Source organism: Pogoniulus pusillus, chromosome 24 (assembly GCF_015220805.1).
Source record: "Pogoniulus pusillus isolate bPogPus1 chromosome 24, bPogPus1.pri, whole genome shotgun sequence".
In the NCBI taxonomy this organism is placed as follows: Eukaryota; Metazoa; Chordata; class Aves; order Piciformes; family Lybiidae; genus Pogoniulus; species Pogoniulus pusillus.
The window spans coordinates 18,884,089-18,899,276 of NC_087287.1; the positions used below are offsets into that span (position 1 = coordinate 18,884,089).

Here is a 15,188-nt window from a genome sequence, read left to right on the forward strand (position 1 = left end):
TAAAGAAATAGTTACATGTAGATTTGATGTGAGAGAAATGTTCTGTCAGTGCTGGCTTGGGGGCTTGTGCTGCTTGGTCAGCACAGCAGACTGGTTGCAGCTATTTGTTCATCTCAAATTCTCTGGCATCATTTGACACTGCCAACTGCTATAAGGGAAAAAAATACTGTTGGTTTCCCCCCCTGCCCCCAGTAACTGTGAGAGTGGTTTTTTAGTGCATTCTGTTGTTAGTATAAATAAGGAAACTTCTTTTTTACTTTAATGAGCTGCATCAGACATTATGGTCTGGCAGATGGAGGAATAACATGGGTACTCTTGCAAAAAGTGGTTTAATTAGCTGCTGCAGCATTTTTGGTAAGTTATAAGGTACTAACATGATATTGGGTTTGTCACAACATGAAAGAAGGCACAAATGTTCCAAGACACTATGTCTTTAGAAGCATCATCAACCCTTCTGCATATTCCTTGCTTCCGTTAGGGGTCTTACTCTGCACTTCCTAAGGTCATAGAATCAGTCAGGGTTGGAAGAGACCACAAGGATCATCTAATTGCAACCCCCCTGCCACGGGCAGGGACACCCTACCCATTGGCCAGATAGAATCATAGAATCAACCAGGTTGGAAGAGACCTCCAAGATCACCCAGTCCAACCTATCCCCCAGCCCCATTCAGTCAACCAGACCATGGCACTAAGTGCCTCATCGAGGCTTTTCTTGAGCACCTCCAGGGATGGTGCCTCCACCACCTCCCTGGGCAGCCCATTCCAATGCCAATCACTCTCTCTGCCAACAACTTCCTCCTAACATCCAGGCTATACTTCCCTCGGCACAGCTTGAGGCTGCATCCCCTTGTTCTATTGTTGGTTGCCTCAGCTGGCCAGAGCCTCCTCCAGCCTGGCTTTAAATACCTTCAGGGATGGAGTCTACACTACATCCCTGGGCGCCCATTCTCATCACCTAGTGCTGTCGTGGGTGGGAGACATGGAAGATATCCTGAACATGAAACTGTAGTTTCTCATGAAGGTTGTTTTTGCTGCTGCAGAATAGTTCTTCAGGGATTTGTGCCCTTCATGTATAGCAGGAAGAAGCTGAATAGACCTTTCTCTGCCTCCTTATCAGAAGTGATAACCCCAGTTGAGGCAGATGTTTGAAAACCAGTGATGGCTGTGGATGGGCTAAGAAATTCTGCCCCAGCAGTAGGCAAGGGCTGATGCTTTATTCCAGAGTCTACCTTTTTAGATGGCAAACAAAATTTGCTGTCCTGCATGCAGTTACCAGCCCTTCAGATCTTCGTGTCGGAGCTTCAGTGTTACTTGCTGAGGGTGAGATGAAGGGGATGGTTTGATGTTGTGTGCTTTCTTTTCACCCAAAATATGTGTGAAGGTGGCACATAGGTTCTGGAGAGCGTGTGGAAGATGTCAAGCAGAAGGAAGCCGAGAGGGCTGTACAAGTGAGCTGCACTGAGTTGCTCATCAAACTACATCTCACAGGCAGGAGGGGGAAATGCAATAACCAAGTGGAAAGTAAGAACTTGGGTTATCACAGTATCACCAAGGTTGGAAGAGACCTCACAGATCATCAAGTCCAACCCTTTACCACAGAGCTCAAGGCCAGACCGTGGCACCAAGTGCCACGTCCAGTCCTGCCTTGAACAGCTCCAGGGACGGCGACTCCACCACCTCCCCGGGCAGCCCATTCCAGTGTCCAATGACTCTCTCAGTGAAGAACTTTCTCCTCACCTCCAGCCTAAATCTCCCCTGGTGCAGCCTGAGGCTGTGTCCTCTCGTTCTGGTGCTGGCCACCTGAGAGAAGAGAGCAACCTCCTCCTGGCCACAACCACCCCTCAGGTAGTTGTAGACAGCAATAAGGTCTCCCCTGAGCCTCCTCTTCTCCAGGCTAACCAATCCCAGCTCCCTCAGCCTCTCCTCATAGGGCTGTGCTCAAGGCCTCTCCCCAGCCTCTTCTCTGGACACGCTCAAGCATCTCAATGTCCCTCCTAAACTGGGGGGCCCAGAACTGGACACAGCACTCAAGGTGTGGTCTAACCAGTGCAGAGTACAGGGGCAGAATGACCTCCTTGCTCCTGCTGACCACACCATTCCTGATGCAGGCCAGGATGCCACTGGCTCTCTTGGCCACCTGGGCACACTGCTGGCTCATGTTCAGGCAGGTATCAGTCTGCACCCCCAGATCCCTTTCTGTCTGGCTGCTCTCAGCCACTCCGACCCCAGCCTGTATCTCTGCATGGGGTTGCTGTGGCCAAAGTGCAGCACCCTGCACTTGGAGCTATTGAATGCCATCCTATTGGCCTCTGCCCATCTGTCCAGGCAGTCAAGGGTTATGTCATGAACTGTTAGGCAGTTATTAGTGTAATTATCAAACTGAACTGTTTTCATGCTACTTTTACTCACCTTGAGTAAGAGCTTGCTTTAGGAGTGGATTATCTGCAATGGTTATGTAGGTGTGAACTGAGGCAATGGCACCGCTTTGCCACTTAGTGCTCCTTTGGAAAGTAACAAGCTGAGCACTTCTGCATACCTATCATGTAAGCACTTGCTGCCAGCCTGTCTCTGCTCACGGCCTGAGAGTGAAATCTGCTTAAAACTATTACCTGGAGGACTTCTATAGCTTTTGTAGGGGAAAAAAAAACCCAGCTGTGGTAGAGCTAGGACACGTTGCTGCTACTCTTGTCAGTTGTTCCAGAAGCTGCATTTGCCAGGAGCCCTTTAATAAAGTCCCAATGCATATATTCTTTGGTTTGTTTTCTTTCTTAAAGACATTGCAGGATGAAAATTTGCTTGGTGGGTGGTCAGTCTTTTTTTTTTTTTTTTTTAATTTAGGTCTTCTTTTTTTAAAATATTTTTTGCATATGTTGTGGTTTTAAAACAGTCTTAATTGTCTGTGCTACAGTGGTAATGCCATGTGTAAGTTGGGAGCGTTTAATCCTGGGGATAACAGTACTGTAGAGCCTTTTCCATGTGTGAGTGGGGCTACACCCTCTAGTTTCACAGGAGTTTTTTTTTTGCTTGGAGGTGTCAGGAAAGATTGCTATCAACTTTCCCATTCTATAGGCCTTTGCTGCTGGATTCTCAGATTGTTATGCTTTGAGAGCCCTGCTGTGATGGTTTGGGCTCTTACCTGCCCCCCACACTTTGTATTTGCCCCAGCTCACTCAGATGGACCCTGGGAATAGAGATGAAGCAATTTATTTACAGCTAGCAGAATTTGCAAGCAGCTATTTACAATCTATACAGTTATATACAATTATATACAGAAATAAAGAAAGGATAAACAATACAGAAGCACAACTCCCCTCCCAGAAACCTGAGTCCCCAGGAGGGGCTCTCAAACCACCCCAACACCTCCCCTGGCCCTCTCAACCTTACCCCAGTTCTCAGGAAGAAGAGAGGTGCAGCCAAGAGGTTAGGGAGCAAGGTTAGTAGGAGCAGGGTTAATGAGATGTGACCAGGTCTGAAGGCAAAGGCAGAAGTGAAGGACAAAATGGAGAAAAAGTCTTTCTTCTTCCCAGAGTTCTCAGCGTAACTGTGAGAGAAGTTGACATTAATTGTTTTCATTCCACTGCCTGTTATCTAGTTCTTTTACCAAAACATTCTAGCTTGCTTCAAACTAGCACACCTGCCCATGGCAGGGGGCTTGGAACTAGATGATCCTTGTGGTCCCTTCCAACCCTGACTGATTCTGTGATTCTATTCCATGAGAGTGTAGCATGTACATTTCTAGGAAGAGATGTTAATGTGTGATGCTAGGTTTTTCTGCTCTCATACCATCTGATTAGGCTTTTTCTCCCATTTTCCCTGAAGTGTAAAAATCCCTTCCTCTTTATTGATCAATCTGTGTTGTTTTTTTTTTTCTCCTTCTGCAGAGATATCAGCATGAACAACATCACAAAGCTACCAGAGGATGCATTCAAGAACTTCCCCTACTTGGAAGAGCTGTAAGTGTTGCACACACATTAAAAGTTCTGCTACAACACCAGATGACTCTGTAAAATGGAAGGTGGGTGGGAAGACAGTGTTGAGCTGTGAACACAGAAAGCAATTACACTTAAAATAAAGGGAACAAAAACTCATGTACGTGTTTGGAAACCGGAACAGTAAATGCTACTTACAAGGGACTTTTTAGGGTAATTATTTTAATCATGGCTAGAGTGATGACACACACTAATTATAATGCTATCCAGAGATAACAGGGCAGGTATGGAAGTACCATTGTTTCTAAAGGAGCTACAGTATAGCTATTGCATAAGTTCCATAAAATGTGTGGTGTTTCATTCACCCAGCAGCTTGCTTCCATTGCCCCTGGAGGCTGCAGATGGTCACAAGCTCATCCTGACCTGCATCACAAATTCAGGTTCTGTAGTACAGAGCTTCTTGGTTTTAGTTCCTCTGGCTTATTTTTTTTAAGGTGCATTGTGTTCAACTTGTGTTTTGCTGGGCTGAAGTCTTAGCTGAGATGCCTTTATAAAGTTGAAGCAACCTTTTGCAGCATAACCCTAGATTAGAATGGGTTTCAGAGTCAACAAACAGGGAAGGTTTGACTTTCAGTTACTACTTTAGTATTGTGTGACAAGTGACTTATGAGTGCCTCAGTCGCCTTAGCAGAGAGTCACACAGAGTCACAGAATGTTAGGGACTGGAGGGGACCACAAAAGATCAAGTCCAGCTGCCCTGCCACAGCAGGAATGCATCCAGGCAGGTTTTGAATGTCTCCAGAGAAGGAGACTCCACAGCCTTTCTGAGCAGCCTGTTTCAGGGCTCTGTCACCTTCACAGTGCAAAAAGGTTTTGCTTATGTTCCCCTGGAACCTCCTCTGTTCCAGCTTGCACCCATTGTCTCTTGTCCTATCATTTGGCATCACTGAGCAGAGCCTATCTCTGTCCTCCTGACACTCACCCTTCACATATTAATGAATAGAGGGGTAATTGTTCAACCCTTGCCAGAAAGCACTGAGAACTTCCAGGAATAAGCAGTAGATAAGCAAAAGCAATTTGCTGTGGTTTTTTGCATTTTCCATATCAGTGTAGTGCTTCTCACAGCAAAGAGCAGCTGAAATCCATGGTTAGGCTGTACTTTGGTTAGGCTGGAACTGGGGGAGATTGTTTCAATAAATACACCTTGGGGAAAGAACAGCTCACTTCCTGAAACAGGCAAACCCTTAGGAAGCAGGGAAGCATTCTTCTGCCTTTACAGATGAGGAAACTGAAGCAAAGAATGAAAGCCATTTATGGAGGGCATCAGGATAAATGAACCCTGCAGTAAAACTGCAGATAAAGTCCAAGCCCTTCTGACTCCAGTGATCTGCTCTAACCAGTGTGATCGCTGTAGTTCACTGGAACAAAGCTGTTGAGAAACTGATAAGAGATGGATCACTTGCCCTTGAAGGGAAGGGTTTGCATTCCTGAAAGCTGCTCTGGTTTTCCTCCTCACACCCCAGCAGCATTGCTTGGTTTAATAAGGTCATCTACCTCCTTAAAATTTTGATCTCCCTTATGTCCTGCTAATGTAGCATCTACCATTACTAATACACTTCAGCAGCTCCATTTTTCCCTGGTTCTTAAGTAGTTTTGACTCAGATCAGTACAATTCTGAAGCACAGTTGAGCTTATTTATGTCCAATGAATTGAGTGTGATATCTTGTTTCATGCTCAACAGGGTCTGGTTTATCCCCACTGGTTTTCAATATTGCTTAAATGTGCAATATAGTTGAGAATCCCTCATGAAGGAAGAAAGGTTTACCAGAGTTTCAGATTGTGCATGTGTATAATAGACACAGTTGAAGAGAGGCTCTGTGTCTTAAGTAGTCAATTTTAAAAGCTAATTAGAAGACCAACCAGGTAGAAGCCTGGAAAGTGTTGCTTGGCTCAGAATATATATATAAGCCAACATCTCCTGTGTCATAGAATGGCTCAGCTTGAAAGGGACCTTAGAGATCATCTACCTCCACCTCCCTGCCATGGGCAGGGATGCCTCTCGACTAGACTTTGGTGCTCAAGGCCTCATCCAACCTGTCCTTGAACACTTCCAAGCAGGAGGTATTGACAGCCTTCCCTGGGCAACTTATTCCAGAGTCTCACCGCCCTCATACCAAAGACCTTCTTCCTAAAATCCAGTCTAAACCTACTCTCCTTCAGATCCAAGCCATTCCTTCATGTTCTACTGCTAGATACTTTTATGGAAAGTCCCTCCCCAGCCCTCTCTAGGGTTCCTGCAGGTATTGGAAGGCAGTTCTAAGGTCGCCCAAAGTATCTTTTCTCCAGGCTGAACAAGCCCAGCTCCCTCAGCCTGTCCGCTTAGCAGAGGTGCTCCAGCCCTTGGATCATCTTTGTGGGCTCTTTTGGACTTGCTGCAACAGCTCTGTGCCCTTCTTATGCTGGAGACACCAGAACTGGAGAAAGTATTTGAGGTGGGGTCTTAACAGAGCAGAGTGAATCCCATTTCTTGCCCTGCTGGCCACACTCCTCTTGAATACAGCTCAGGACACGATTTGCCTGAGGGCACTGTCCTCCCATGGCAAGTGTCTCATCAGTCAATACACCCAAGTCTCTTTCTTCAGAGCTACTCTCAACCCTCCCTGCACCCAGCCTGCATTTGTGCCTGGGATTGGCATGACCCAGATGCAGGACCTTGCACTTTGACTTGTTGAACCTCTTACAGTTGTCACTGGCCCACTTCTCAAGCCTATCAAGATCCTTCTATATACTTTCTACCTTTTGTTAGACTGTATTTGTAGTCCTTTTTTTTCCCCCAAATTCTTTTTACTTATATTTGACACAAAAACTTGGAAAAAAAACCCACAAACAATTCTGTTTTCCCAACTTCAGATAGCTGTGGGAGGCTTCATTTCTTACCCCCCCCCCAAGTAATTAAGCAATAAAACCTAACTGGTGGGTGTGCATATTGTGTAACTTCCATAAACCCTGGGGTGTGGCAGGAGGTAAAGAGAAAAGGCAGAGCCTTCAGCCATCATCTGCTGTGCTTATTGCCTAAGAGCCATTTTGCTACACGTTCCTCATTGCCCCCCTAAATTCCAGCATTTCAGTTTCACCAAAAAATAGGCTAGCATTAAGCTCAGAATTTGATGTGAGCATTCAGAACCTTTAAATCTTCCCTAGCATGTTTACTTGATATGTTCATGAAACTTCTGGGGAAAAAACCCAACCCAACAAAAGAAAACCCAAACCCAACATTTTTGCAGTAGTCATATAATCATAGAATCAACCAGGTTGGAAGAGACCTCCAAGAGCATCCAGTCCAGCCTAGCACCCAGCCCTAGCCAGTCAACCAGACCATGGCACTAAGTGCCTCATCCAGGCTTTTCTTGAAGACCTCAAGGGACGGTGCCTCCACCACCTCCCTGGGCAGCCCATTCCAGTGCCAATCACTCTCTCTGCCAACAACTTCCTCCTAACATCCAGCCTAGACTTCCCCTGACACAACTTGAGACTGTGTCCCCTTGATCTGTTGCTGGTTGCCTGGGAGAAGAGCCCAACCCCACCTGGCTACAGCCTCCCCTCAGGTAGTTGCAGACATCAGTGAGCTCTGCCCTGAGCCTCCTCTTCTCCAGGCTGCACACCCCCAGCTCCCTCAGCCTCTCCTCATAGGGTTTGTGCTCCAGGCCCCTCACCAGCTTTGTTGCCCTTCTCTGGACACCTTCCAGCACCTCAACATCTCTCTTGAATTGAGGGGCCCAGAACTGGACACAGCACTCAAGGTGTGGCCTGAGCAGTGCTGAGTACAGGGGCAGAATAACCTCCCTTGTCCTACTGGCCACACTGTTCCTGATGCAGGCCAGGATGCCATTGGCTCTCTTGGCCACCTGGGCCCACTGCTGGCTCATCTTTAGCCTACTATCTATCAGTACCCCCAGGTCCCTTTCCTCCTGGCTGCTCTCCAGCCACCGTCCCTGGGGGTCTTCAAGAAGAGACTGGATGAGGCACTTAGTGCCATGGTCTGGTTGATTGGTTAGGGCTGGGTGCTAGGTTGGACTGGATGATCTTGGAGGTCTCTTCCAACCTGGTTGATTCTATGATTCTATGTGATTGTGGTCATCTGTGCACAAGTCATCTCTAGGGTCCCTTTCTTCAGGTCACATTCTTCCTAGAGGGAATATAATGCAGTAAAGTAGATACAAACCCCAGCAGTTTCCCTCCTTAATAGAAATGACCAGCACCAGCCAGGAGACATTTTCCCTTTGTTCTGCCTGGTCCTTTTTCTCAGTGGGACAGAGCACAGAAAATTTTGAGTCTAAATTTTTGCAGTTTGTGGACATTAAAAAACCAAAGGGTTGTACTTCCTTCCCACTGTCCAACCACATTTTTTTCCTCTCCACCCTAAAATGATTTTCAAACTTTGTTCCTGGCTGACTTTTATTTATAGCTGGCCAAACACAAATTCTGACTGCTAGGCACTAGCAAAGTTGCTTTTTCAGCAGAGAAACCTGGGTGTGAGCCTCCATACCAAAGAAAAAGAGACAAGCCAAATGGTGTTGGCATCTGTGCTGGAAATGACTTTTCCATCTAGAACTTTCTCCAAGAATTACATGTCTGAAGCAAACAAAAATCCCACAGACTGATGGGAATGCAGTAAGGACCCACACCACCATGGACCCTGGTAGTTCTTTGTCCAGGAGACAGCCCCAATCTCCCTACCCTGCTTTAGCCCTGGCATTTGTCAGATGCTCCAGGAGATTAGTCACTGACAGAGTTAGTTAATTAATGTTGCAAAACAGTATCACAGGATTTAATTGCATGTAAATGGAAGGCAATTAGAAGTGTTATGTAGGCAACTGAATCTTGCACAGCGCAGCTACGAAGGGGCTGGGATGAAATAAATGCAGTAGGAGCTGTAGAGAATGAGGGTTGGCATTTCCTTACTGCACTGAGTTATCTGGGAGTCTGGAGAGGCTTCAGAGGATCAGTTTCTGAGCCCTAAAATGTGCTCTAGTGAATCCACGTGCAAGAAGCAGTGCACCAGCCTGAGAAAGCTGGCTGCTGGTTACAAGGTGCCTTCTACATCACCACAAAGGAGGTGAGCTGTGCTGCTTTGAGGTGTGCTGGGCTACCCGAGACACCTGTGTGAGACCTGCAGGCCTGATGCAGAGAGGAGATGGCTGTCTGCAGTGGCACTTGGGGCCAGGTGGAAGAGGCATCTGAAATGACACTACATGGCAACATTTAGGGAGCTAACTCCCTTGCAGTTGAACTGGGGTTGTTTAGCCTGGAGAAGAGGAGGCTCAGGGGTGACCTCAATGCTGCCTACAACTACTTGAAGGGAGGTTGTAGCCAGGTGGGGATGGGCTCTTCTCCCAAGCAACCACCACTAGAACAAGGGGACACAGTCTCGAGTTGTGCCAGGGCAGGTCTAGGCTGGATGTTAGGAGGAAGTTGTTGGCAGAGAGAGTGATTGGCATTGGAAGGGGCTGCCCAGGGAGGTGGTGGAGTGGCTGTCCCTGGAGGTGTTCAGGTGAAGCCTGGATGAGGCACTTGGTGCCATGGTCTGGTTGACTGGCTAGGGCTGGGTGCTAGGTTGGACTGGATGAGCTTGAAGTTCTCTTCCAACCTGTTGATTCTATGAAATTGCAGGTTTAATCTGAGCATTCATTGTTCATACCTTCTGAGATACTACTATTTGTGGGTACAAGCAAAGGGGTTCCAGCTTGTCTGTGGGCAGAAGCTGCCTGCTAGGCTATGTGCTCTCCATGCCCCTGTTCACAGCCTCACGGTGTGTGTCACTGCATAGCACACTTATCATATGTCTGTAGGATTCCTGCACTATTTATACATGTTATAAAAATTCTCCATCTCTGTGTAACTGATACTCATCTGGAAGTAATTGCAAATGATTGAAATGGCAATTGCCAGAGTCAGCAAGGAGCAGACCACCAAGGGTTTTGCCACAGCAGTTAATGAAGTGTATTCTCCAGAAAATGTTAATGTAAATATGCTGCAGCCCTGAACATGATAGGGGAAACTAAAAATCCTTGAGGAACTTGGCCACAGTTTTCTAACCACACCTTCAAGTATTTATAGAAGAGGGAAATACAGTTAGATAATGCAGTGTTTTTAGAAGGCAGGGTGAATTCTTAACTGGAAGAGCCAGGCTAGGTTGTGTTCTGATGTTCTTACAAAAAGCTGCAGTGCTTTCTCATATTTGAAGTTCTCTGAAGCAGGGAGAAGGTTTTTAACTGTATGGTTTCCATTCACCCTATCTGTTGGATTAATTCAAAAGGATCTCTCAGCAAGGAAAGCAAATAAAAATAGGTTTTTATTCTTGGCTACTTTTCCTGTCTGGCTTCAGAAACTTGAACCAATTGAATAAAGCAAAAGTCTCCTTGAATCACAGAATCAACCAGGTTGAAAGAGACCTCCAAATCATCCAGTCCAGCCTATCCCCCAGCCCTAGCCAGTCAACCAGACCATGGCACCAAGTGCCTCATCCAGTCTTTCCTTGAACATCTCCAGGGACGGTAACTCCACCACCTCCCTGGGCAGCCCATTCCAATGCCAATCACTCTCTCTGCCAACAACTTCCTCCTAACATCCAGCCTAGACCTGCCCTGGCACAACTTGAGACTGTGTCCCCTTGTTCTGTTGCTGGTTGTCTGGGAGAAGAGACCAACCCCCACCTGGCTACAGCCTCCCTTCAGGTAGTTGTAGACAGCAATGAGCTCTGCCCTGAGCCTCCCCCTCTCCAGGCTAAACAACTCCAGCTCCTTCAGCCTCTCCTCATAGGGTTTGTGTCCCAGACCCCTCACCAGCCTTGCTGCCCTTCTCTGGACACCTTCCAGCACCTCAACATCAATGACTTAATGACCTCCTAACCCTGTTTGGATCCCCACTCTTAACCCTTTCGAGTGTTGTCATCTTATTGGCCCTACAGCAGTGGGTAAGGTTTGGGTGCTAAGGTCTTGGCTGGCTGTCAGTCCATGCAGGAGGTGGCAGGGAGGCAGAAGGCAGCAAGGTTGTCCTGCTGTGTCTGTCAGTTGCCTGTGATGGTCCAAAGAGCGATGCCAGTCACTGCCCACCCAGTCAGCTTTGGGTCAGGCCACTGGCCTCCTGCAATGATTAGAGAGGATGTTCTCTGCTCTCTGTTGTGGTTCAGAAGACAATATCACACCCAGTAATACTGCAAGGAAAATAATCCCTCCTGAAAGCACCAAGAGAGCAGTACTGGATTACCTTCCAGATGCATGCTGATGCCAAGATCTGCTGTCAGGGTCTGTTGTTCTTCTGGTTTTTGTTCAGTTATGATGTGAAACAGTCTCTCTTCTGTGACACTGCCTTCCTGTATATATTTATGTATGTTTTTTATTAGTCAAGGGCAAAACTTTATTAAGGTTTTTATTTAATGGCTGGTGAAAATGGTTAAGGAAATAGAGTGATAAAAATATATTTAGATCAATAGAAGCTTTCTTTTTTTTTTCCTGGAAGACAATGCTAATCTGCTTTTTGAGAGATGAGTGAATAGTGAGCAAGAGAGACAGAAAAAAAGGTACAGCTGAGAATTTGCTTGACTGTTAATTGTATCCATGCTGATTACAGTGCTAGGAGATGCTGCTTAAATGGCACACACCCTGCTCCCCCCTCAGCCAGTCTCTGAACATGGCTTTTAATTGCCAAAGGCTACCTCTGGAACGTAAGGATTAATTAATGCTGCCAGTGAAAACGAGGTGGCTTTGCCATAAGGTTGTAATCAGGAAGTAAGGGAAATGTCTTCAGAGTTATTTTTCCTTCTGCCTGCAGCTGAAGATGACCACCTGGCTGAAATGACACAGCTGCTTGCTTTTGTAGTATCTGTTTCAGTGTGGAATTTAGATGGTCTCCTGCCTTCTGATTTCTGCATCAGCACTAATTGTATTATCCCTGGGGAAGGAGAGGGAGTTTCTGTCTATTTTATGACTTGAATTTTATGAATAAGACATGTCTTGGAGTTCAGCCAGGGCCACCAGGGGTGAGCTGTTAGTTTGGGATGCAGAGTCTTTCCTCACCTGGCTGTGGTCCATTTGGTGGAAGGAAGTTTTTTGTTCTTCGGTGCTAGGTCTTTTTAAGTAGTGTTTCCAAAGTGGTGTGTGCAATTCCTGTCCCTTTCATAAACATGAGTGGTCTGAGGGTTTGTGGTGAGAAGCTGGCTCCAAAGGGCAAGGTGAGGGTGAATCTTCATGAGAAAAGCTGTGCTGATGCCTTAAGTTACCTGGCATGTAGTAACTGAGGCTGTAAGCATCCTTTCATGAAACTAGCTGGTGTGATTAGGGATGTTATCACACAGTATCTGTCCATTCAACACCACCAGCAGAAACTGAGGAATGAGCCAGGAGCTCTCTGTGGCTGCTTTGTTATCAAGACAGTGTAGACCTCTTCTGTTGGTATTTCAGAAGGAGCCAGCTGACGTTGGGTAGGAAGCCGATGAGTGCTCTTCATCTGCCAGCTCCCATCATTTGAACAGCTGGAGGAGGCAATTTCCTCAGTTGCTCCAGCTTGAATTCCAAGAGGTGAAGTTCTGATGAAGAAAATGCAAGGTGTAGGTTTCACATGTGGCAGCAAGTTGAGAGCCTAAGCTCTGACTTGACCAGCTAGCATACATTAGGAGTGTTTGCTGCCTTATGTGTGCTGGGGCTTTACAGAGTCTGCTGGCATGTTATAACACGCACCTGCAAATTCTAGTCAAGCCAAACCTTTAGGCAAAGACTCCCAAGTAGAATTAACCACAGTCAGCTAAGATACTTTCAAACATCATCTCGGTCTGCACTAGATGCTAAATGCTGTTTAAAAACACGTTGGCCAACCTGTGTTTAATTAATGTTTTCTTATCTGTGTGAGTGCTAAATCAGTTTGATTCTGGCTGAGTTTCAATCTTGCTAGTACAAGAATAGTATTTCTGTAGCCTGGAAGGTTCTTGCTGTGCTTACCAGTTGCGTGTTTCCCCTGGTGTTTGGGGGGCAGATGCTGGTAGGCTGAGCGAGTTCCATTTGCTTTTAGAAACCCAGGAAGCTGCTTTCCAGTTTCTGTTCCCACATGTCCATTTCCAAAGTCAGCATGGTTGTGTCTAAGGAACCCAAGGCTGCTCGTTCTGCTGCAAGTACTTTCAGAAGGCACTAAAATTTTGCCTTATCTCTTGTCTTTGAGTTTCGGTGCTCGGCGTTCTCTGCCCCTGCGCGCGCAGGCGGGAGCTGGCTCAGCTCGATGGCCTGGAGGCTGCACTTTGTGGTGCTACGCTTCAAGACCCGTCTCACAAGCCTGAATTTGTTATGCTACCTGAGCTGCTGGGTTGGGGCTACCTGAACTATAAACCAGATAAGAAACTTCTGGAGGCTGAGTGGTAATCTGAGAAGTTCTCAGGCTCTCCAGGTAGAGTCTCCCAAACAGTAATTGCACAGTGCAGTCCACCACCTCCTTTTGGTTTTAGGAACTGGATTGTAGGTGTAGAAGGGAGCAGGTAGCCAGTTCCAGGCTTGAGTCTTGAGAGGAGTCACACATAGCTCTGCAAAAAACCTCAGACAGTCAAACAAAAAGCAGAACCACCAAATCCTGTACATTGGAGGCAAATGCATTATCTCCATACTCTGAGTGTGAGCTGAATATGCTCTGTCATCGGAGTGCTATCATAAGAACCCCTAGTGAGGAATTAATCACAGAATCCTAGAGTGGCTTAGGTTGGAAGAGACCTCAGAGGTCATCTGCTCCAGTCTCCCAGCCATGGGCAATGACATAGAATCATAGAATCAACCAGGTTGGAAGAGACCTCCAAGATCATCCAGTCCAACCTATCACCCAGCCCTATCCAGTCAACCAGACCATGGCACTAAGTGCCTCATCCAGGCTTTTCTTGAACACCTCCAGGGATGGTGCCTCCACCACCTCCCTGAGCAGCCCATTCCAATGCCAATCACTCTCTCTGGGAAGAACTTCCTCCTAACATCCAGCCTGTACTTTCCCCAGCACAACTTGAGACTGTGTCCCCTTGTTCTGCTGCTGATTGCCTGGGAGAAGAAGCCACCCCCCACCTGGCTACAGCCTCCCTTCAGGTAGTTGTAGACAGCAGTGAGGTTGCCCCTGAGCCTCCTCTTCTCCAGGCTGAACATCTCTCAACCAGACTCAAGGTCTCATTCAACCTGACCTTGAACAAGGAGGCATCCACAACCTATTTCAGAGTCCCTCCTCACAATGAAGAGCTTCTTCCTAAGACCCAGTGTAAACCTACTCTCCCTCAGCTTAAAAGCATTTCCCTTTGTCCTATTGCTATGAAAATTCCCTCTCTGGCCTTCCTGTAGGATCCCTTCAAGTATTGGAATGAAGTAATTTTTGCCTCCTTTCTTCCCCTCTTCTTGGGTGGTTGTATTTTGGTTATCTCTTTTTGGTGAGGATTAAGGTACTCTTGCCTAGTTAGCATCAGCAAATTGTATCCTGGCACAGAAGTAGTAAACAGTACTCATATAAACTAATTTTCCTGCCCTTCCTTTATAGAATTGAAATTCTAGGTGATTATGGTAAAATATTTGCCCCTTTTTTTTTCAGTTGGAGAAAGGTAGCAGTTGACCTACATGGCAAACAAAGAGTTGTATTGAAAATTACTCCCACTTCTCTGAGGTCATTCTCTCTGGAGTTGTCCCAAAAACCTGTGTCTTGATGCCTTCTGTCATCATGTATCTGAAATGATTAGAAAACTGGGAATGAATTGCCAAATATACACAGATTCAGTCAGTTTCCATGCTGTGTGCTTCCACGCATGTGTGTTGTAACTTACAGGCTCTACTTCCAGGAGACCTTGCCCCAGCACAGATCCTGTTTGCAAATTGGGTGGTGGAGCATATTTAGCATGGATGGGAATGCTTGCTTTCTTTAAAGCCCTTCATCCTTTTTTTCCCTGTTATTGAGTATTGAGTGTCCATGAAGAACAGTACCTTGGAGCCATATTTTGTCTTGCAGTGCGTGCTGCTGATTCGTGCTGATCATTTACCTGTAGGACTCAAGGGCAGGCTTTAGACTTTACTTAGTCAACCAGTTTAGGAATCTCTTTTGAAAATGAGCTGTTACCTTGGAGTTAGTGTAAGTCTGAGAAAGCTGCAGTGGCTGGAAAGGCAAGGCTGAGGCTGAGGAGTGTCTGCTGGGCTGGATGGAGTGGGTGCATTCAGTGCTGGTTGTAGTTACAGGCTTGCTTTCTCAGTCCTGGTGTGT

General features: G+C 46.5%; 1 protein-coding gene across 1 annotated transcript in view; it reads left to right on the top strand.

The window, feature by feature from the left end:
* Nucleotides 1-15,188, top strand: part of LGR4 (leucine rich repeat containing G protein-coupled receptor 4) — an 84,880-nt gene that overhangs the window by 31,749 nt on the left and 37,943 nt on the right. The window contains exon 2 of the mRNA XM_064163856.1: nucleotides 3,882-3,953. Coding sequence (XP_064019926.1) covers nucleotides 3,882-3,953 — 72 coding nt within the window. The remainder of the gene's footprint in view (nucleotides 1-3,881; nucleotides 3,954-15,188) is intronic.